We start from the raw sequence: 25,041 nt of genomic DNA, 5'->3' as shown, positions 1-25,041 counted from the left end.
CAATACCTTTCTCCACCTAGGTCCGATAGTTAGATTGCCGCAGGAGAATGAGAGAATCATTTGGGTGTGTCTGGGTGTGGTTAATAAAGTTCATGACGCAGTGAGTACAGTTAACTGTTGCACTCTGAAGAATAAAGACATGCACTGCAGAGCTCTGCAGGTGGCATGGTCATTTGCATGCTACCGGGCTGGGTAGTGAAGGAAGTGACCCGATTAGGGCCACCGGGTCACTTGCCACCACCCCAATGAAGAGTCGGTCAGACAGTAGAGAATACAAACCAAATTATTTTATTAGTATTTGCTTGAGCGGAGTCCAGTCTGACCAGCCTCCTTCGATGGCTGCAGAGGGACTGACTTTCACAAGCATAAAGGTAACAATTATACATTTTGCAACCGGGCAGAAACACACCCACCTTGTAACTTTCTACAGGGAGACAGCTTAAACAAAGGAGCACACAAAGATGAGCTAAGAGTCTGAGGCCGGACACACACTATCTCTCTGGCAAGGTCATTCTGTCTGTGCCCTCAGCTGGAATAGTGGGAGCGAACCTCTATCTAGTTGGAAAAGTATGCAGAAGTACAAAACAATGTATTCATTAGTACAGCGAGGCCCAACCTTGAGAGACACAGACAAATCAGCACGGCTACTACTTGCAGAGCCAGGGAGCAATTAATTGCGATCATGGCCTAGAATTGGTGGCTATGTATAAAATGGCGCCGCAAAGGCTAACTTAAGCATCATCATGGAAGGTAGCGCAGATCAGACTTTTCATTCAATTCCAACAGTCGGACGCTACAACTGATGATGAGTTAGGGGATTATGTAACCTGAATTAACAATAGTGCTCTCCCTGAGAGTTTGCAGAGGTCCAGCAGACTGCTTGTGCATGTCACGTGTGCCTCAGTCGAAGTGATACAGTTGACGGTTGGCATACGTGGAGTAAAAGCACCACTCCAGCCAGTGCAAGGCTTTCAAAGAAGAAAAAGGCCCTATGGAAAGTTCAGTCACAGTCGGCCCGGAGCCTGCTGGTAAGGCTGAAAGAAGATGTGCTGCACCGCAACATAACACACAGCCAGCATGGATACAGTTAGATAGAGCTCAAGGCAGTGACAACCAGTTACAGAGAAGCACAGAAGGTTGCGGTAGCCAGGTGCAGAAAAGCGCACCAAGGAAAGCAGAGGTATAAAGAACATGATTGTGCTCACCAAAACCAGCAAGAATGAAGAATGAGTCATCTGACATCGAGATGATTTCTGGCCGAGGGCCAGTGCATTCAAAGTAGCATCCAAAACAATTCAAGTGAACGCACAGGATTGTGCTTATTGAGCTGTTGTTGCAGATGCAGCAGCCACCAATTTCACCAGTTGTGCTCAGCACAATGCAAAAGTCGTCAAGATTTAAAAGTTTTCAATGGCTGCAGAGACCAGTGTCCATTCGATACCACAAAAAAACAGAATATTAGCACCAGATGGACAGCCTGTATTGAAACAATCGATGATTTCATCGGAGTGCGGAAAGAAACAGATGACAAAAAGATTTATCAAATACCTAAAGAACCTTGCAGGTGACGGAGTGAAGGAAACGATGAGGAAAATGTCCCAAGTTGATGAAATATCTTACCGGCAGATTTAGGCAGCATTAGGAATCAAGTTCAATCCAATGCTGAACGTAGACTATGAAAGGTATATCTTCACCCAAGCCAGACAGCAAACTGGAGAGATGATGGATGAATTTGCTGAAAGACTTGAGGCCCTCATCAAGCATTGAAAGTTCAATGAATTCAACAATGAAGAAGCCATCGGTCTAAGAGTTATCAATGGTTGCCTTTTCGACTTGTACAGGCGACGTATGCTGCGTGAGACACTCAGTCTGGAGAGAGTGTTGATGGCTATGAGAGCAGAACGTGCAGATTGACAAGCTGCTGATATGGAAGTTGGAGTAGCTCAGAGTGAATTAGCATTGAACCTGAAAAGGCAGGATTGACACAAGGTTGTGGGTCATAAAGGGCTGTCTCGGAGGAAAAATAAATTGTGTTTCCAGTGCAGAGTCTCCTTTCTGCATGAAGGTAAATGTCCCGCCATTGGACAAATATGGAAAGCAGGAAAGAAAAACATTTTGTAACTGTTTGCAAAGCAAAAGAGAAACTAACTGCGTCACATCAAGACGAGAAAATGGACACCAGAAAGTTCCAGAAACCCTCTAGCCACTCCCACAAGACAAAGCGGTGACACCAACTGAGGCAAGTGGAAACTAAATAGGTCGATCGTCATCAAATTCATCTTCTAAAGGTTCCTCAACATCATTGTCGAGCGACAGTGAAGAAGATGGTTTTGCAATGATGATGTCAACTTAAATCACCTGTTATTTGTTTGTCCTTTACTACATTCTTTATGACATCAATTGCTAAGACCGTTGTTTCTAAAGTATAATACTTCCTCGGCAGTGGAGGCATGGAACTTTATTTTGGCTCCACCCTCGGAAATAGTTTGTTAAAAAATTATTACCTTTTTTAAACAATTTTTAAATATTTTTTAGATGGGATTATATCAATTGTATTTGCTCTCACACTGATGAATACGGTCTTTTAGGGTAGTACGATTTGCACAGTCTAGATAGGTGTACAGTATTTGCATTGTCTTGTAAGCTGAATGCACTGAAATAGATTGAAGTACTGTATAAGTGTTGGACTAGTGTTCCTGCCACATTTTTTACGCTGGATAGGTTTAACATTTTCTCATTTATTCTACAGCACATTTTCACTTTATTAGTCTAAGGACTTTTTACCTACGTAGAGTTTGTTTGTACAATGAATGTTTCTGTCATGTATTTTATTTCGCATATTATTGATCGTACGATCTATTTTGTAGATCCTTGTGTGTTTTGTATGTGGACCTCTTCGAGTTCCAAATCATAATATATATTTTTTTTCAACTGGTGAATGACTTGAGCACGTATGTTTGGCGTCGTGCGGAGTCCAAATCCAAGCAAGATCACCCAGTGAGACTACCATGTTACTTTGGACATTGCCCCAGGATCACACTAAAGGTGAATGGTTGTTCCATACCATTTTCATCAACAGTAGTGCATCGATAAACATCAGGCTGGCACAGGAGTACAATGAACTCTAACCGGTGCCCCGTGTCACACCTTCGAAGACATTGGTATACACATGGGCTGCCTCCAAGCCATTGCAAAGTCAAGGATCATTTGTAGCAACCATGCGACACAAGAAGATGAAAATACAAGCACTGATTTATGTTTTTCAAGGTACTTCATCAAGTGCATGTTTACTCAGTTTCAGTACTATTGCTGACATGGGTCTGATTTCCATCAACTATAACATAAATGCACACGCAGACATAGTAAGTCAGTTCCCATCATTGTTTCATGGACTAGGAAAGCTTAAGACCCTGAAAGTGCAACTTCATATCAATGAGGACATTCGTCCTGTTGTTCAACGACATTGTCAATTTGCTTTTCACTTGCAGGAAGCTGTTTAGAAAGACCTGGAAATGCTGTAAAAGCATGTAATCATTGAACACTCTATTGGTCCGACACCATGGATTTCACCCATAGTAGTAGTGCCCAAAAAGGACAGTGGAGCTGCCATGTGACATGTGCCAAGCTAACAAGGCAATTGCGAAAGAACAACATCCAGGTCCACACATTGCAGACATGATTACAGAGCTGAATGGTGCCAAAGTCTAGTCTAGTCTTGATCTGAACAAGGGGTATCATCAACTCTAATTAGAGGGAAATTGCAAGTACATTACCAACTTTTTTACCCATATTGGTTTGTTTAGATATAAAATACTAGGTTTTTGGGTGTCATCAGCTGCAGAACTTTTTCAGGATGTAAATAGGTACATAATGCAGCCTGTTTTTATAAAGTGATGATATACTGATATTTGGGGCCACTCGAAAGGAATATAAAAAAGCACCCACACAAGTTTGCTGTTTGATGGCTGACACTGGCCTCACCTTGAATGCTGAAAAATGAAAGTTTCACAAAACAAAACTCTAATTCTTTGGGCATATTTTCTCTGAAAAGGGGATGACACCAGATCCGGCTAAAGTACAAGCCTTATCATCCACTACTCCACCATAAGATGTGACCATGCTGCCATACTTCCTTGGCATGACCAGGTACTGTTCCAGGTACATTAGTGATTTTGCTACAGTCAGTGCCCTGTTGAGAGTATTGACAAAAAAGAACGATGTGTTCAAGTGGTCACCCAAATACAATCGAAGCTTTATGAAAATCAAACATGCAATTGAGAAGGCTAATGAAATGGTCTATTTTGATCCAAAATTTCATGCTGAGATTGTAGTAGATGCCGGCCCAGTGGGGTTGGGCACGGTCCTTGCCCAGGACAGTGGACTCAACAGCGCTCAAAGGCACATTGTGGCTTATGCGAACAGTAGTCCGTCATAGACAGAACATGTGTATTCACAATCTTAGAAAGAAAGTCTGGCTGTAGGGTGGGCTTGTGGACACTTCCATGTGTTTCTGTATGGAAAGCACTTCACCCTTGTCACTGACCACCAGGTGTTGCTCACCATGTTTGGGAATCCAAAGGCAAAGATGCCCCCTCGCATCAAGAGTTGGGGGTTGCAATTGCAAGATTATGGCTACACTATTGTGTAAAGGCCACGGAGAGATCAGAATCCTGCTGACTACTTTTCACGCATGCCAGTGCAGTGTCACAGTACAACGTCTAAAGGGGTTGAGACATATGCTAACTCTATTGTCAAGTCAAGCATACCTGCAGCTCTTTTGGTGGAACAAATTCTTGCTGCTACAAATACAGATCGAGATCGATGTGTTCTCAAAAACATTATTGCCCAGCAGTCCTGGAAGAAACACTCAACCTCCTATGGATGACTTTGAATACCAAAAATTCAGAAATGTGAGCGAGGAACTCTCTGTCACTAAAGAAGGCATGTTTAGAGGTTCTAGAATTGTCATTCTATAGAGTCTACGACAACAAGTCATTGAACAAGCCCATGAGGGTCATTGTGGCATTGTCGCCACCAAGAGAGCTCTTTGAGACTGAGTGTGGTTACCTTACCTTGATGAAAGAGTTGAAAGAGAATTAAAGGCCTATCATTTGTGCAACTGCTTGTCTCCCAAAAAAATGCAGGAACAGGGTCAAGACTGATTTGCATATGGCTGGGTCCAAACTGGGGTGGTGTGGTGAGCAAAAGAATGATGGATTTAACCCGGCGGTGGAGGCAATGCCGCCGGCTCCTGCCGTGCGCCTGTGGGGAATAGGGAGAGAAGAGGCGTGTCTGCGGTTTTAAAAATAAAGTTGGTGCGGACGGCTCCTGCCGTGCACCAACGGAGACAAGCGGGTGTTAACCACGTCTGTGTTTACAGCTGAGAAGGAAAGAAAACGGCTCCTGACGTATGCCCCAAAGATAGAACAAAGTAGTTCGTGGTCTGCGGGACAAGGTTTGGGCAAACTGCTCCAGCCGCGCACCTGGGTGGGGTCACGCGCTGGCAGTCTCCGAAAGCAAGGGAATCACTCGCGGCTCCTGCCGCGTTTAGGATAACAAGTGAAGATGATTAGAGAGGCACACTCCTGCGTACTCTCTAGCCCAAAATCAAAGGGGGGGTTCAATACGCCAAGCACTGGAGTCGAGGCAGGGTGGTCCTTAAATAGTGACTAGCTTGACCACATGGTATGCAGAGACCAATCCAGAAGAAAAGGGGAGGACAGAGACGGAGAGATAGAAGGCAGGTGTGTGGATAAACGGGTCCAGATAGACAAAAAGTGGTCACACTCCCTCCGAACCTCCAAGGTGAATTATAGTCCTTACACTCTGCCAATTGGGCTCAGGTGGTGCTAGATAAATCGGGCCAGCTATCCCAGAGAATTTTCATTAAGAATTTCCTTTGGCAGGGGTGTTTTAGCACCCCTGCTTTTTAGTTTATTTTTAGACAACCTCCCAACTTTTATATCCCAAACAAAGTCCTTCGCCCCTAAAGTGGGGAAACAGCATATTGCTTGTGTGCTTTATGCAGATGACCTGATATTGTTAGATTATACCCCGATTGGTCTGCAGAGGAAATTATATGCCCTCAAAACATATAGCAGAATCATCTTCAATGTAATCTAGGGAAGACCAAGGTATTGGTCTTTGGTAAAAGAACAAAAACATTCATCTGGCTCTTAAACACCAGGGAAGTGGAGTCAGTTGACCAATATAAATATTTAGGTTTGACATTCAGGAGAAACTTAAAATGAGACACACACTGGGATTGTATTATGCAGAAGCCATTGCTGCAGGCCAGTTGTTTGTCTAGATTTAATTGGAAATATGGGGGGTTGTCTCATTTTCCTTTATTGAGGGCCTATGAAGGGAAGATACCTTCCCTGGGCTTATTTGGTGGAGATGTCTTTTCCCTCGATTCTTTGTATGAGTGGGACTGATTAGAAGGGGCAGTCTTAGAATACTCTTGTCGCTTCCACCCAGAACCATGGTCCAGGGCATAAGGAGGGAGTTCAATCTTACCTTCTGGAATTTGTTGGTATTTACCCAGGCTTTAAGATTCTTTCATAGACTCTCGTAGGACGATGAAGTGATAAAGGTCAGTCAGTCAGTCAAAGCTTTTATTTCGGTAAAATACCATAAAAAGACATAAATAATTATGTACAATAAAACGTGATTAAATAGACATTGCATAGAGTATAATCCATCAAAACATTAACATTTATGTAGTAAAAAATTACACGGATAAATGAGAACGAAGTTTTTCCACATAAGAACATATTGTTAGAACTGTATCCAAGGCCCAAAATGTTCTCACTACACCACAAGCTTCTATGGTAACAGTACTAACAATACTAGGATCAAAAGAGTTGTGTGGCAATTAGCATGTTTTTGGACCTGGTGAACCACATAGAAAGAAGATATTTGGCCATCGCAAACACTATCAATGGGGTAGTGTTGTACCTCAGAATTCTAAACACCTCCTGATAGTCCCTGAGACCCCTAGACTTGCAGAGATGGATGATCCACCTCTTCCTTGCCTTGTTATATAGGGGGCAGAAAAGAACAACATGCAGCTCTGTTTCACAAATGTCAGTACATACAGGACACGTGCTTAAGGGATCAGATGCATTAGACCATCTATATGTAAAGGCCCTCAGTGGTAACGAACCGTGTCTAAACTGAATGTAAAGTTTCTTTGCCAGAGGTGGTTGGATAACATCCAAAAAAACTTCGAACTGGGGACTAATCTTGATGTCCAGGAAGGTGTCAGTAAGCCTACCCAGGGAGGAATGCTGTAAAATGTCCTTCCAAAACGATTGTAAAGCCTCCCGCAATGATTTCTTAGATAGTGAGCAGCTTGTCACTTCCGGTGCGGACCATAGGTCCCCCATCCCTATGAAATGACAGAGGTTCTTTACATATGTTAGCCAAGGAATTTTTTCCAATTTTCCCCTTGACAGTATATCGCCGAGATCATACCTATAGCTTGCAAGCTCGGGCGTTGACCAGAGTTGTCTCCAGAACAGGAGAGGGCGATTCAGGGCAATCTCTTCTATAGGAACTAAACCTAGATCCCATCTCAAGTGTATTAAGGGGGTACTTGCAGGTAGTTTCAGCAGTCGCCTAATAAAAGAATTCTCAATTGACGATAAGGAAGCAGGAGTACAATATCCCCAGAGTTCAGCGCCGTAAAGCGCACCCCCTCTTGCTTGGGATTTGTAGATTTCCATGGGGGGGCCCAGAGGTTTAGAAGAAGTGTTATTAAAAACCTTCAGGATACCCCCCACTGATTGTGCTAGCTTCAAATTTGCCTTCGCCATGTGAGACCCCCATTTCATTTTGTCATTGAGGGTCACCCCCAAATAATCAAAAGTAGAGACCCTATCCAGCTCTACATCTCCCATCTTAAGGTGGGGACAGTTGATTGAATTAGAGCCGAAAACCATAAATTTTGTTTTAGATAGGTTCAGTTCCAAATCCCTTTTTTTACAGAAGGAGCAAAAGGCCTCTAATGTACGCTGGATGCCCATGTGAGATTTAGACAACAGGAGCGTGTCATCCGCGGACATTAGGGCCGGTATCTTACGCCCCGCCAGGATAGGAGAATCCTAACTTTGCTGGGACGAGATTCAAGGCAGTGAAAGAAGATGGGTAGGGGAAGTAAGAAATAGAATAATTTGTATCAAGAACTTCCAATCTGATTGTGTTACAATTAATCCTGATCCCCTTTTTCAAGTAAACAAGTATTGAAAGAGTCCCTGGCAAAGGTGGTCGGAACTTTGGACCTGGCCTACATGAGCCAGAAACCTTCGATCAGTTTTTCCATTTCCACTCTAAGCCAGGGTACTGTTTTTTCCTACTTGAAGCAGGTACCTGATCGTGGCCTGCAGAATGACATTTTAAGGGCAAGAGTGGAATGTAATCCAATCCATTCATCCTGCTCTTGTTGGGACAGGGTCCAAGAAAACAACGGTTTTTGTCCCTGCCCCCTGAATATAAAATGCTTTTTACTGCATACATTTATGGACTGGGCTTTTTATATTTCAAGTCTCTATAAGTTTTCAAGACCCTTGTTTTTTAAGTAAAGAATTGTACAAAGGATGAGGCTGTAGAGTTGCTGTCAAAAATGCGTTATTTAGATGTGGCAGTATGAATTGCCTGGTTTTTACATTCTGTCAAACAGAGTTGTCGGCGATGGGTTGGCCACACAGGTTTAAATCAATTTCACACTGTAACTGTCTTATGTGTTTTTCAGAATGTCTTATGGGAAATTGTCCAAATAAAGGCGTTTTCTACCTACCTACCTGAATTTCATTGATGCTGCGCTTCATCACGTGTATACCTCCTCCTCTATGTCAGTAACAAGAACAATGAAGTCAAGTTCAGCCACTGCTTTTCTGCAAACTATTAACACATTAACCTCAATGGCACATGTCTTCTGTGCCTTAAACTTCCATATTCTGCAAAAGCGTTATGTCAACATTACCAGATGGGTAAAGTAACAGTGACCAGAGCTGGATCACAGCATGAAAAGAACTGTTCCTGTTTTGGAAACTACAAGAAGAAAACATTTTTAAGGGGACAGTTTGTACCTTTTTATTTTTCCAAATATGTATTTTGTACCCAGCTGCAAAATTCAGAGAATAATGTTACTTGTCTGTTTTTTTTACTTTGTCATTGAGTATATAAGGGTGATTGAAAGGGCGATGAACAGCGAATTCTCGGTTTTTATCAACAATAACACCATTCTTGATTCCTCCTAGTTTGGCTTCCAGGCCCAGCATACTACCTAGCTGGCCCTTATTACTGCCACGGAGGAACTCAGGATGATACTTGAAGGCGGGGGGAACGCAGCTCTGATCCTCCTGGACCTGTCAGCAGCCTTTGATACGGTTAATCATGGGCTGCTGCAGGAGCGTCTCACTTCAATTGGGATCAGGGGGAAAAAAAGGGTCTCTGCTGGGCTCTTTTCTGTCGGAACGTTCCCAGGAAGTGGCCCTGGGTAACATTGTATCATCTCTCTTTGCGCTGCCCTGTGGAGTCCCACAGAGCTCTTCTTTGAGCCCTACCCTTTTTAATTTGTATGTCACCCCTTTGGCCAGACTGGAAAGTAGCTATGGATTCACCCAGGTATCATATGCAGATTGTTGTCTCGGTAAGCAGTCCAGCCAGTCAGACAGCCATTAGGTTCCATGATTGTATGAGCCACATTGCCAACTGGATGTCAGATAATTGCCTAAAGCTGAACTCGACTAAAACTGAGGTTCTGCTGCTAGGGAATAATCCAACTTTTGGACAGATAGTTGGTGACCAGTCCAACTTGGCGCCCTACCTAAACCAGTGCTTAAGGCCAAAAACCTCAGAGTAATCTTTGACACCAAGTTGTTTTTTGAGGCACAAATCATTGTTACCATCTCAGCATGTTTCTTCATCCTGAAAATGCTGAGGAAAATACTTCCGGCAATACCTTTAGATTTAAGAAAGATGGTGGTAACAGTGCTTATAGCCTCAAGACTGGACTACCGTAATGCCCTCTTATCTAGCACTCCTAAGCGTAACATTAACAAACTGCAAACAGTACAGAATGCGGCAGCCAGAGTATTGCTGGGCATCCCAAAATTTGATTCAATCTCCTCGTCCTTGGCCCGACTCCACTGGCTACCTGTAGCTAAGAGGATTCAATGTAAATCTCTTTGCATTGCACAGAAATCCCTTAATAACAGGGGGCCAACCCATCTGACAAAACTTTTAAAGCCCTACACACCTGCCAGAGCCCTCAGATCCACCAACCTGGGAAACGTTCTTGTTCCTAGAGTCAGCAGGACTAGATGGGGTGGTAAGAGCTTTATGGTTACAACTGCCTGCCTGTGGAACTCTCTTCCCATCCTTCTAACAATAGAGCCCAGTCTTCTCAAATTTAGGAAAGGCCTTAAAAACGTGGCTCAGTGTGTGCCCCGAGCAACCTATACCAAAGGCAGCGCCTAGACACCTCAGGGTATTTGTCGCACTTTATAAATTATTCATCGTCATCATATCATCTCATATATACACATTTTTGTTATCATTCACCCATGTTTCAAATATTAATTATGTTTTTTAGCCTTTAAGGCCTGAATCCACCTCCGTGAAAGAATTACCCTCTGTGAAAGTGCACATTCTTTCCACAATGTTCAGTTCCTGCAAATGCAATAGTCAAGCATCCATAAATATATTTGTGGTACTTAATCATTGAAGTTGATCAATATATGTCTAATCCTCATTACAAAATGACAGAGTATCTAGAAGGTTGATAACGGTGTTTTTCATTTTGTTGTCTTTTCAAAAACACACTGTCCAATAGAGTGTAAGGACATTATGCCATTCATTGTTGAAAGTTTTTTCTTGAATAATCTTATACAAACTGTACGTATAGTGGCTAAGTGTGAGAGAGTGTCCCCATGCCATGCTACATCAGGTACAGGCACAATTGCACTAACTGAAGGCAACCAACCTTCATTTGGTATCTGCTTGGCTTGCTGTGCTTTTGACGCACACACAGCTGCCTTTGTGAGCGGAAAATACAACTTATTGTTTGAAGAGAGGCATGTGGGTGTACACCAGCTCTGAAACTCAGAATAGGCTTTTATTTGCTAATGTGCTAGAACAAGTATAACTCTTAGAAATATTAACTGTGGGTGTTAGTACAATACAATACACAGCAATAATGTTGGAGTTCAATTTGCTGTTTACACTTCTCATAAACATCTTTGCTGCCTTAATGTTGATCTACTTTGTGGTTCTCTGCGGTTACCATTCAGATTATGGTTTTGGTTTATAAAGTATACTTCTTAAATTTGTATATTATATTTTCTAGTGATTCATCAGTGTTATTCATTTTTTTTTAAAGTATTGTTCAAGGTGTTCAACTAACTGTCCCTGTCATGTCTCATGGGGCTGATCGCTACCTGGAACACATCCTATGCATACAGTACTCAGCAGGATTATGTATGGGTTACAGTCCATCTGGTTTTAAAATTCGGCTTGGCACATTGACTGAATCCTTATTGCCAGGGGGTCTAGAAAGCAGAGCCCAGCGGCTCTAGAAGAATCTACAGAACAAAGTAAAAGGTCAGCCGTAGGGCGCCACATAGCGGTGTTGGGGAGAACTGCAGTGAAAACATACAGATCCAGTCTGGCACCTGTGTATTTTCTAAAGGAATCTGCAATTAGAAGTATCTATCAGAAAGAGAATTTTTATAGATCACAACTATGTAACTTTCATTCCCATGTTCTTTGCCTGGACCCTTCTCACTGTCCCCCACCCACCCACCAAAAACTCTGCTCTCACCTCTGGTGAAAAGGGGTTTGATCCAAATAATAGTAGCCACATTGGTGTCATTTCTTGTTCTAGAAAAGTGTGTTGATTAAGTTTACTGGTCATTGCAGGTCACATCTGCCCTTGAAGAAAGAAGCTTTTGCATGTCTTGTTCACCAAGGGTTAAGGCATTTGGGCCATTTTGAAGATTTATAAGGAAAACACAAACTTCCCCCTACTACTATAAGGCTGGTTGCAAAGTCTTGGTCTAATTTTGCAGATTCCTGGGTAGGTTTTTCCATCCTGCTGAACCTTGCCATTGCAAAGATATCCCCAGAAACTTGCCTTTATTGGCATTTTATGGTTTGAAGGTCCAGCCAATAAATACGTTTACACACCTCCAACTTTGACTTGCTTTGTGCCATTACTGGACTGTGCAGCTCATGGCTGACTTGGGAGAGAGGGGCCTTCTGCTAACTTGTAGTCAGTAAAAGACACACAATTGATGGACGAAATACAGAGCAAATTAAAACATTCACCCCCAGTCAAGAGATCTGGGTTAAATCCATCATTCTTTTGCTCACCATGCCACCGCAGTTTAGACCTGGCCATATGCAAATCAGTCTTGATCCTGTACCTCATGGGAACAGTCCAGTCTGAACTGCCGAGCCAGGTCCTCCCTGGACCGAAACAAGCATCCTAGGACCGGTTTCGGGGTTTCAACCCTCTTCAGTCAGGATAGCTTGATTGCAGTGGCACAGTGAGCCCGAGACCTACGTCTGGGCATACCCGGCGCACTTAGGGTGAGAAAGCAAAACACACACAATTGATGGACGGAATGCAGAACAAATCAAAATATTCACCCCAGTCAAGAGATCTGGGTTAAATCCATCATTCGTTTGCTCACCATGCCACCACAGTTTAGATCTGGCCATATGCAAATCAGTCTTGACCCTGTGCCTCATGGGAACAGTCCAGTCCGAACTGCCAAGCCAGGTCCTCCCTGGACCGGAAACAAGCATCCCAGGACCGGTTTCGGGGTTTAACCCCTCTTCAGCCAGGATAGCTTGATTCTTCAGCCAGGATAGCTTGATTCTTCAGCCAGGATAGCTTGATTCCAGTGGCACAGTGAGCCCGGGACCCACGTCTGGGCATACCCGGCGCACTTAGGGCGAGAAAGCAAAAGACACTCAATTGATGGACAGAATGCAGAACATGTCAAAACATTTACCCCCAGTCAAGGGATCTGGTTTAAATCCATCATTCTTTTGCTCACCATGCCACCACAGTTTAGATCTGGCCATATGCAAATCAGTCTTGACCCTGTGCCTCATGGGAACAGTTCAGTCCGAACTGCCAAGCCAGGTCCTCCCTGGACCGGAAACAAGCATCGTAGGACCGGTTTCGGGTTTTCACACCTCTTCAGCCAGGATAGCTTGATTCCAGTGGCACAGTGAGCTCGGGACCCACGTCTTGTCACCCCTAGTGGGACGGGTATACTCAGACGTGAGTCCTGTGCTCTCCATGCCACTGGAGTCAAGCTATCCTGGCTGAAGACGAAACCGGTCCTAGGATGCTTGTTTCCAGTCCAGGGAGGACCTGGCCTGGCAGTTTGGGCTGGACTCTTCCCATTGGGTGCAGGGTCAAAACTGATTTGCATATGGCTGGGTCCAAACTGGAATGGCATGGGGAGCAAAAAAAGATGGATTTAGGTCCAGATCTCTGTACTGGGGTGAATGTACGACAATGTTCTGCATTCTGTCTATTAATTGTTGTTTTTGAACTTGTAGTCAGTGTCAGCTTTCCCTTAAGGGCTTTGGTGTCTACCCTCCTGGTTTTTGCCATTTTTCCTACTATACTAACAGTTACTTATAAACTATTATTTACTGTTAGTATAGTAGAACAGTTGCGGACCCTTGTTGAGAGCGATGGCCAAACAGCCTGAGAGACATCTGTGTGACAGCTGGCGCATGCGCATAAAGGTGCCTATACCAGCATGAAGACACTTGTACCAGCCATCAGCCAGAGTATCCCAGGGCTGGAAAAGTCCCAGCTGTGGCCTCAGGGCCCTGCCAAACCCTAGTGCCTCCCAATTTGGGAGGCACTGCATGGTCGCTGCTAAAGGTAGCCTCAAGCACTTTTGGTTTCAGCCTTGTAGTGCCTGGGGCTACCTGTCAATCAGCCTACCACTCCACCCGTTCCCATATCATCAAGGAGCTCGAAAAGAGTTGAGCGTAAAAGCTGAAGTTGCTGAAAGCTGGATCTGGCACAGTACAACAGCATAGACTCTCTAACGTGGGGTCTGTGCTAATGCACTATGCAAGGTCCAGATCTCTGCTTCTGCTCGAGTCAGCAACTCAAAATGGAGCACTGGGAAGCTGAGGAGCAGAAGTGAAACCCTTACAGGCACTTGAGGGGTAGGTAATGTAAATGCTCTCTAATGTGTGCATGCCTGGGGATGAGAGACTGTGTATGTGTGTGTGTGAGTGAACATGTGAGTGAAATAGTAGTCGGAGCAAGACAGTGTTGTAACACAGGCCCCAGCAGTGTGGCGGGGCCCGCCAAGCTCCAGGGGGCCCCTCAGCACAGTATTCTGACCGGAGAGCTCCTGATTGAGTCGGGAGGAGGGCTCCCCTCAAGTTTCGGTACGTCAGTGGAGTGAGACTGAGAATGTGAGACAGTATAGGTTAAGCATGCGTGAGAGAGCAGGAGCATGATATGAGACACCGAGCGCATAGGATCAGGGCGACATTGAGACTGTGAAGGAGAGTGTTTGAGACAGTGTGAGTATGTGAGTCAGACAATAAATGAGTGTATGAGTGAGACAGTGTGTGAATGAGTGAGTGGGACAGTGTGGGTGATACCATGTGAGGGAGAAATGTGTGTGAGACAGTGTGTGATTGAGACAATGTTAAGAGTATACGAGCATGTGCCAGTGGGTGAGCGTGTCAGTGCCTGTGTGAGTTATGCTTGTGAGCCTGCACCTGGTCCTGGGACACTGGAAGTAAGTGCTGACTTCTGGAGGCACTGCTGGGAACATACTACTGCCTTCAAACTGGAGGTAATTCTTTGTATATGCGGTAGCGATGGCAAAACGCTGGTGCAGGCACACTGGAGATAATTCAAGGTATAAGGGTGAACAACCATGTTTTATGGAGTGGACAGCAACCATGACAAAATGCTGGCCCTGAGATAGTGGAGGTAATGTTTAATGTATGGGTCACCCATGGTATATGGAGGGCACCAATGGCGAAGTTCTGGCACTGGTATATTGTAAGTAAATATTCATAGATGGTCCTGGCACACCGATTGTGATTATTGACATTTGACAGGCACCATTGGCACATTTAAAAAAAGCAAGATCGACTCCTCAGGAACATCAGGCTCCCTTGGCTTGGCACACCAGGTTAGTGACATTTCTGAGCCTAGGTTTGTTCATCAAATATATGTGAACATTGTGCATTAAAATGCTCTGTTTGACTGCATTTGTCTTCCAAAGTCTCCTTGAAAAAGTCTTGCTTGAACGTTGAATTTGGGTGGAGGATTACGCCCACCACTTTGAAAGGTCACCAGCCGCCGCTGCCTGTTGGGTTTTATTGTAGCATTTCTATAATGATTCATAGCCAGCCCTTTTTTGTCCAATTTAATTAAATAAATGGATAAATATATAGCCATGAATAAAAGATCGCCCAAGGGGGGCACAGGAATCCTTATTACTTTATAAAGGAAGCTAAAACCCTGATGGTCTTGAGGGAAATGCGTCAGACCCACCAATGCTTCTCTTGCCAACACGACTGGGCTATGTTGCAGTATTGTAAAGAAGATTTTTGATTGGTGGGGAGGAATACGAGAAGCAGGCAAGGCCAAGATCACAATTTCCACTTCACTGGAGACCTGGGATTGGTGGATGGACCGAAAGAGCAACCGTCTGTTGTACAGTCAAAATACAACAAAGGGAAATAAACATGCAGAACAAGTCCAGCCCACACCGAGCAGCAGCATCCCTCATCATTAATAAAGGAAGCAAAAATTCCGACCATCTGCAGAAACATCACACTCTCGAGGGAAAAGTGAGCATGACCTCCACAATGCATCTCCTAACCAAGTGTCTCAGATAGTAGGGCATAGTGAAAGGAGAGAGGTTGAGGGGCAGGTGGGAGGGTATAAGGAACAGGGAAGGAGATCACAGTGATCACTCTAGTTGGCAGCTGGGATTTGTGTGGAGATCTAAGCTGCGCCAATTGTATTGTATTGTGTAGCATATATACACTGCTTCATTCCCCAATGTGGCGCATAAAAGCACATTATCGGACGTGAAGTATGCTGCACTGTGGGGTTAAGTGTGCATCAGTATGGCAATACGTTCAGTTGTCACTAAGGAGCAAAATCATCTTTAGTGCAACATCAGCATGAGTGCCTACAACATTTAGAAGCACAAATCACATTTAGATGAAAAATCACATGGAAGTGCAAAATCACCATTGGCACACCATGAGCAGCATTGTGGTATATAACATTGAGGAGCTCGAACCACATTTATGTGCAATGTTATACTAACGTGCAAATTAACTGGAAAGAGTGTGGAAACACCCTTAGAAGCACCATTTACATTTCACAGCAAAAACATGCAGGGGCAAAATGAAATCAAATGCAAAATCACCAATGATGCATCTTGAGCAGGAATCTGGGAACATCTTTAAAGGAACAAATGTGCCTCCTATAGCGCATGGATGCTAGCCTTCACCATCCATACACTATAAAGGAACACACTCTTTCGGAAGGGGGGCTAACATGCTCATGAGACAATAGTTAACATAAGACTGAAATGATGCTTTTACCTGATTCAAAATGAATGGTTGTACCGGCTGACCCAAATAAACCAGTGGCTGAATGGGGCTAACCCACAGGCCCTCATTGTGTTAAATATTTGGTGTTGAAGGCAAGTGCTCTGGAATTCGGCAAAAGCTGCCTGTTACCAGCCTAAAAGTAGTGCCAACGATTGGTGTTTATTCACGCAAACATTAAGTCAGATTTTGAAGCCACGCAAAGGCACTTTGCGTGACTTTGAGTGGCTCAAAAAATCTGGAGTAACACAACGCAACGCAACGCACATCGCTGTGTTGCATTACCCTGCCCAGGAAAGGCGTTCCATGAGAGTGTGCCTAGGCAACTCCCATGATTTTTGATGCATTCCCAGATTTACAAGAGCTTGCAAACCTGGGAATGTGCCAAAAGCTACGCCTCCCTAGAGAGGTGTTATGAGGAGAAATATCTTTATTTCTCCTTGTTACTTCCTCTTTGTATGTGTGCAGAACATAGAGGAATATACCTCTTTGAATTGTTTTGTGACGGAAGGGGAACCTCCCTGCACAAAAAACAATCCTGCATGCAATGTAGGCAGTGGCGCAGCTAAGGGTTTTTTGTGGGTGTAGGGAGTCGTGTCTGTCGACTAGCACCATCTCCCCAGTCTGAGAACAAGTCATCCATCAGCCACCAAATGCTCCCCTGGATCAAGTGGGCTGCCACCTCCCTCACATCATACCTACTCCCGGGCGGCAAGCTTAGGGGCCGCCTCAGGTGCAGTACGTCTAGCTACGCCACTGAACGTAGTCATCCTTGCACCATGGCACAAGGGTGGCTGCGTTGTTGCTAGGCTGCCCATTGTGCCTCAGTGCAGGGGGAAAAGTCAGGAATGCGCTGTATGCCTTAAATACGGTGCATTCATGCGATTTCCGGGTGATACAGTGCTGCTCAGCAAGGTGACTTGCTGCGCCACTATTTCATAAATATGCCCCTAAGTTCATATTTTCCAAGCATAGAAACTGCATCAGAAACACCAATGTGCAGCTTATGATGCTATAAAAGTCCCTCCATTTTTAAGAGCTATGGGATGCTTTCCTACTGTGCATATATTTTCAATTCTGTGCCGCACAGTAGACTTTGGACCAACTGCGGAGGCCCACATAGGTGTATACTAGGCTTTTTTTCAATACGGAATGACTCCATGCAAAGGTTAATACCTCATCCCCTCACTCCCGTTCTTTCTACTGAGTAAATGGGTGATCTTGAGTTCCATTCTACACATTTCACACTTTTAAATGGATATGTCAAAGTTTTGTTTAGAGTCTCATTAATATTCCATATACAGTCCTTGTTCCCCAGTGGTCTGGGTAAAACTTGGATCACTTCCACCACCTTCCTGTGCAAGAGAATGTTCCTTTACTATGGCATTCTGGGGTCTTGCGCTTCCACTACTCCTCCCTTCTGAGGTCATCTTAGTCATCCTTAGACATTTGGACCATTTTATTCTACCACTGACACACAGCACCTGCCTGAGGGACAGAGAAAATATTTGTTACCATGCCATCCTAGACTCCAGTGCATCTCCTTTATTGACTCCACTCTCCTGGTTTAAACAGAGGAAGTCTCCGAGCCTCAGCTCTGATTGATCCAGCAATTAGAGAGGGTACTCCTGAATGATTGTAGGTGTCTGAGATTTGTGTTGTGCACTTAGGTTAGGTTACAAGCACCATCCTTCTTTACTGATGTATAGACACAGTGAAAGGCCCTGCATGAGACATTGTTTGCAGTGTTCCTTCTAACTTCAAGAGACACCCTGTGCTTCAACAACCCAGAGGTTGCATGTATAACAGTGTGGTCTTGCTCGGAAGGTGCTGCAGTGAGGCCTTGAACCAGGCCTACGATTAAGGGGGATGTCTAGGCTAAGAGGAATCTGTGCCATAAGCATTGGGGAATGCCTAGTAACACGCACTCATCGAGACATAGGTAGAGAGATCACTAAACTTAGGGGTTTAGAAACTGGCAGCGGTGGCTTTAGAAAACAGGAAATTAGTGGCTTTGGGAGGATTGCATTCTGCTTGACTTTAATGTATGTAATTTTCAGGGAAGACCAAAAGGCAGTCTTTGTAGCCCGTTAATCCCTGGCTACATCTCATGTAATTACACCTGGCCATTCCTGCTCCCACACCGCAGTTGTTTGTACCCTCCATGTTCCTTCAAATATTTTAGACAATTAGTATTGAATTTTGTTATTGCTCCTTTGCTCCAACCGTTCAGTGGGATGCTGTTTTCACTATTTGTTTTAGGGACTGGGATATATTCCTGGTTTTCCCAACACGTCAGAGCACAGCCATCTTCAGAGACTAGTAAGCTATATCTACCATTATGAACAGATTGCGCGTTGTATCCCTTCTTCCATTTATGCTGGGACTTGATCTCTAGTTGGGGTGCAGGAGACAATGAAAGATCAAAGACTGCTGAATCCAGTGTTATTTATGTTCCTCCTGTCCTTCCCCATTTTTACCTCAATTTACACTTGGGGTTGTTAAACAGTATCATCTGAGTTGTGTTGTTCTGGCTAGGTCCGAGATTCTCTTCAAATATTTATATTATCCTCCTACTTTTGAGTCATCAGGTGGAACTAAAAAAAAACACTAGTTCTGCCTCATTTAGGAATACATCCCAAAAAAGGAAGTAGCGAATCCTCCTCACAATTGAGAAATGTGGTGCCAGGATGTCACTCTATTATCCACCAGTGTAGGAGAAAATTATAATAAAACCAGTGTTCAACGCTTATGTGGCCACTGGCACTGGCCACTTGCGGAAGTGAGCCACCACTATTACTTAACAGGGTGAAATGTGAGAACCAGAATGTCAAGAAATACAAGAAAAGGAAACATTGAGGAAAAACCTCTAAGGTGCTGGGAGCCAACTGCTGGAATAACTCATGTTTGATGACTCATTCCAGCTCTTCTGGACACAAGATCAACCTCACCTTGCCAGAAACACCTGGAATCTTAATTCTTAGTAAGATCTGCCTTTCAAATCAATTAGCCTTTGATATAGATTAAGATATTTAAGGCTATGGAATTAGTTGATGGTAAACCTGTTTCTTAAAAATCATTCAAACTCAATTGACTCAGCATCATGAAGTGGTGACAAGGAAAATGTAAGCACTCTACAAAACACCAAAATAATTAAACAACACATATCAGGGCAACAGATTCACAAATACCTTTAAGCACATGTCCAAAGGGATATTTCAAATTAAGTGATGGAACAGGGAAGTATTAGAGATGTAATAAATAATGACATGGTAAGCTTCTAACTCTGCTTACAGAAACATTTAAAATAAATATACTACACCAGATAATACATGTGGCATCAATGTGGATCCTTCACTATGTGTAATTAGAGTTCCAGAAAGTCAACATTGAATATGTTCTTGTCTAGTTCTAGTTCACTGTAATGGTAACTTAATTTGTTATTTCATTTAAGAGCTGTATTGTCATTGACAGAGCCACTAATCTGCAGAAATGTTACTCTTCCTGTCAATTACACGTTCGACTGTAACCAAGTAATGAGCAGCTAATAGTTAAGCTAAAAAAAATTGAAGTCTCTGAACATTCCCTATATTTCACGTTTTAATGGTTCTTTAGAAGAAAAACCTAACTTTACGTAATTATAATTAACAATGATGACTAGCCTGAACCAGCTAATTTGTTGTCATATTCAATCATTTAAATGTGTGAATATCAAATCTTGTACTACCAATTTTTGCTGCACCACAAACAGCTATTGCTCATGAACCTACGCAACATTAAAGGTGGTTACATTTTGTGTTCTGGTATCTGTATATTGTTTATCTATTTTAGTTAATAGTATTCTAAACTGAAAGTCTCACAAATATATATTCAAAATTGATAGACACCGCTGCAAGGACAGGTTAATGCTTTATTGGCTATAGATATAGGGCAATACGTCAAGGTCAACTTTTAAATAGTAAAAAGGGAGTTTTAACAATCAATATTTTAATAGTCTTAGGGATGGATAACTGTAGCCCATAATGCATTAAATAAAATACAGTGAATCTGTCTAGCAATTTTACAAAACACATATCATCTAAAATGTTGACTTGATATAGATATTATAATTTAACATCAGTGAGTTTAAAGATATACTGTATTAAATTTTCAACTTTCAACAAAAGTTACAAAATATATACACACAACACCAACTTTAGATGCTATGGGGTTTAAAAAAAATCATACACTTTAACCCAAAATCTATATAAAAAATCTTAGTTGTTCTACAACAATCTTTGTAATTTCTAAAAAGGGTTCAGCATATGAGTACAGATTACACTGCACTATCTGGTGTCTTGAACCCACAAAATTAAACCCCAAATTCTACCTTGGAAAGTTTCCATAAATAATGTTTATTATCATATTGAAATATTTGACCAGAAAATTAAAAATAGGTATTTTTGTAAAAGAAACATGTCTTGATGTAACCAGTACATAAAGTTTAAAGAAAAAAACGTTATAAAATTATCTTTACTAAACCACTAGCACCTTGTGTTATTTAGAGCACCAGGCATTACAAACAGGCAACACATAAGAGGTAGTGTACATCGCTTAAGATGTATGTGTCCACTTGGGACTATAATACAACTTAGTGTTCAAAGAAATCAAAACTCATTTGTATCATGACATAATGCACTATCATTTACAATCTATTGCACATTTGGTAGCATTATTCAGTACTGTTGAGGAGCAGGTCTCCAGCTTTCTTTGCGTTGTCTTGTACAGTGCTCTTGGGTAGACTGTGAACTCTAGAAGTCTGCATGAATTCCAACTTCAGTTTTTTCTCAGTTTCAGGAAATTATATAAGAAAGCACCAATAATTGTTAAAAAAAACTTAAATACTTTATTGATCTTGAGTCGTGCACTTCTTTTTTGAAATGTCATTTCTCCTTCCTGGTATGAAGTCTTTTCTTCCTGAGATTCATTTGAATACAACCCAAATTTTTCATGAAACATTATTCTATGGTGGTCTGAATAATATGCTTTTTCATATTTTTCCTTAATATTTGTTCTCTGCTGTCAGTCTTTAGTGATGTGTGATGGCAGAGGCTTAAAGAAAGCAAACCAAACCACTTTCTAAATAGTGCTGCTGTCCTGCTTTCAAATGTGGAAATCTTTGTATTTCAGCAATTGGAAGTTGGTTTGTTTCCTGTGTGTGGAAAAGGAACTGTGTCTTATGCCAGCTGCCATCTTGTACCTGAAATGCAGGTGAATAAAATATTATTACAGGGAGTTACAAAAATGCAAACCACAGTTTTACAAAGAGTACGTTCCTGCTTCTGGTACAGTTTCTTGCCTGTGAATGGGCAGGTGCAGTGAAATCCATTTTAACACTCAAACTGTGATCATAACCACCCTCATCATAACACAAGTGTCTTTCACAAACTATATAATGAACAATTGAAAGAATTAGTGGAGTTTCTTTGGCTGTGATATGTAGTCTCACTTTTCTCTGTTGTTCTTATTAGTTAAACAAGTTACTTACCTGATAAAAACAATTCCTTAAAGACTGCTCATTTTCTCTGTGTGTTTGTATTTGTTTCCAATATCCATACATACCAGACTGAAATATGCAATGCATTAGCTTGGGTGCCACACGGCACCAAATATGTCAGTTGGTGCTTGGTGCAGCGCTAAAGGCGATAGTCATTTCTGTTTAAATAATTGCCATGTGTTCTAGTTTAATTAATGTCCTAATAATTTTAATAGCGGCAACTGCAAAGGCATCCTAAGAGGAGCTCAGGAGAATGGCATCTAGAGGAAGCCACAGGAACATTTAGGTTCAAATAACTAATATACCAATAGATGAAAACTTCATCTACAGGATTCATTCTCTCTGCAGCAGGATACAAGTCCTAAAAAAGAAGTGGGGGATCTAACCAAGTTTGGCAGTATGCAAGTGACATCATGGTGCTTGACATCACGGAGCGTGACAGTGCATGTGGCATCACAGGAAGTGGCATCACAACCCATGACCTCACAGGAAGTGACATCACAAGAAGTGACATCAAATTTTAAGACTTACACATGTGTTTAGCAGGTCTCTCATGAGCATATTTGAGTGAATTACAATATTTAACAAATTATATTTTGCATCAAAGTTGTGCCAAAAATTTGAAGTGATTTTGATGCAAAATGTGGGCCTCAACAAACATTTATTTTTTAAATCTCTGCCACAAAGAAATTGCCAACAAGTAGAAATGTTCCAGTAAATCTGTTCTGCTGAACTGGTTGCAAAGTTGGCATTTTAAAATATCTTATGGGGTTAAGGCACCTACTGCATAAATCTTTGTGCACCCAATAAATCTCGGGGAATAATAATAATGGTAAGATAACTCTGGAGGTTCCTGCACTTGCTGGAGAGATCTGTGTAGCACAGTGAGCTATGAAGGACATGTGACTCCTACACCTTGTAACCTTCACTGTGTTATGTAACACACTCTGTATATTGATTTATACATTTGCCTTATTGTCTATGTATAGTGTGCATGTGCGATGTAAAGAGCTCCAACAATCTGGATTGGGATAAGTAGCGCTATAAATGAAATAAAACAAAATTAAATTGTTATTTGTTTAAATACTGGGACAGACCAACACATCTGACATTCTTAAAGTGCATGCATATGCCTTATATACAGGGACTGAACAAAGTCAAAAGCATGCCTCTCTTAAGTGCTTTTGAAGTAATAACAAGCTGTGACCCTTAGTTTCCCCTCCACTGTAATTACAGCTAGTTGTGTGGTGCTCCAGATAGCTCACACTGAGTAAGAATGATAATTTTTAGCACAGCCTGATGACTTTTCTTTTAAATTGTCTACAAATATATAATATTTTATAATATATATATTTTATAATATATAATATGGATCTACAGTTTAGTGAATTACATTTTGACCACCATCATTAACTCTGCAAAGACTACTGGGGTTATCGTCAACTGCAATAGAATAGCTTTGCTAGGGCAGAGCTTTCAGCTTGTCACAAAGGAAAGTTGCTGATGGCACAAACATCATACAGGTTGAGCGATTCCATCTTGCAATCGTATATCCATACTTAGAGCATCTACAGCAAATTGACCATTTTGTGATAGGTGCGCTTGTGGTATGTGAATGCACCTTTCTTAAACAATTTTGCTAGTGCATACTGTTTTCTTCACTGATAACGAGAATATATCAAATAAAATGCAGTACACCATTCATTTCATAACACTTTGTACAAATCCCCTTTGGCAGTAATAATGCCATCGTATTTAGAAGGTTGACAAAGACAGGGAGGAATAATTAACACATGTAAAATATTATTTTCAGAATTTTCAGGAACCATTTATTCATGGTTACATGGAAACATCTTTACAAAACCCACCAGTCTTGCATCAATTTGTGCTGATAGTTAAAGACATTAATGTGGCCTGGTAGAAGCTGTTATGTTGATTATGAGGATGCCCAACAGATTCGGAAGCTACGGGGCTGGCTGAGAATAATATTGCCCAGACACAGTTCCAAATCATTTAGAAAACAGTATGGAAATAAACGGTAAATGCAACCTGAGCTCCTTGACACTACTCCTCGTGGCTCTGTGTCTACCTCATCTTGTTAATGCATTTTACTTCTTATGTCAAGACCGCCCAAACACTTCTTGGTAATGTGATTCGATACACATTTTGTGATAAGTACTTGCATCTAACAGTCTTTACTGATGTGTACCTAAACACAGCTAGGACATTCAAATAAATATTGGAGCAAATTACAAATGGAGAATGAAAGTGTTCACTTGTTACTGCAGTTAAAGGGGAAACCACCCAGTTGTCTATTGCTGGAAAACCTTGAGGATCTGCACTAGAAGGGGCAATGCTGATCTTTTTGTGGTTTTGACATTTTTTTAGGATAAAATTGTTATTACACTTTTTAGGTGTAAATTCACAGGGATATCACGATAGAATCGCACAGAAAATGGCATAGCATCTCATAGATGGGATCGCAGAGGAAAAAAACAGGAACAAAAACAACCACCACCTCCACAGCTTCGGTCGCTGCATGTGCTGGTGCTAAGAGTGTGATTATACCCCTATAAAATGGTTTGTATCTGAGCTCTGCTTTAAGACCCACAGATATATATGGCTCTTCAATGTAACACCTTCTAACTAGTGCCCCTCCATCTCTAGGTTCCTGTTTAAAGATCCCCAGAGCCTGAGCCAATGCTGGAATGCAAAATTTGGCAGACCCTTGGACACATAATCCAGGACAGGTTCCGAAATATTATCAAACTTGGTAGTGCCATCCTGATATTGCTAAATAATTGCTCCAGGACAATAATATTCTTAATCTCCACTGAGGGCATGGAAGGAGGAACTTTCTTCTTCGA

At 42.2% G+C, this 25,041-nt stretch overlaps 1 protein-coding gene across 1 annotated transcript in view; it reads right to left on the bottom strand.

Moving 5' to 3' along the window:
- Positions 1-20,528: 20,528 nt before the first annotated feature.
- The window catches only part of COL24A1 (collagen type XXIV alpha 1 chain), an 826,732-nt gene continuing 822,219 nt past the window's right edge, over positions 20,529-25,041 (bottom strand). The window contains exon 60 of the mRNA XM_085602067.1: positions 20,529-21,877. Coding sequence (XP_085458193.1) covers positions 21,731-21,877 — 147 coding nt within the window. The 3' untranslated portion in view covers positions 20,529-21,730. The remainder of the gene's footprint in view (positions 21,878-25,041) is intronic.

Source organism: Triturus cristatus, chromosome 4_2 (assembly GCF_964204655.1).
Source record: "Triturus cristatus chromosome 4_2, aTriCri1.1, whole genome shotgun sequence".
Taxonomy (NCBI): domain Eukaryota; kingdom Metazoa; phylum Chordata; class Amphibia; order Caudata; family Salamandridae; genus Triturus; species Triturus cristatus.
The sequence above is the reverse complement of the archived record's forward strand: the minus strand, read 5'-3'. Positions and strand labels throughout refer to the sequence as shown.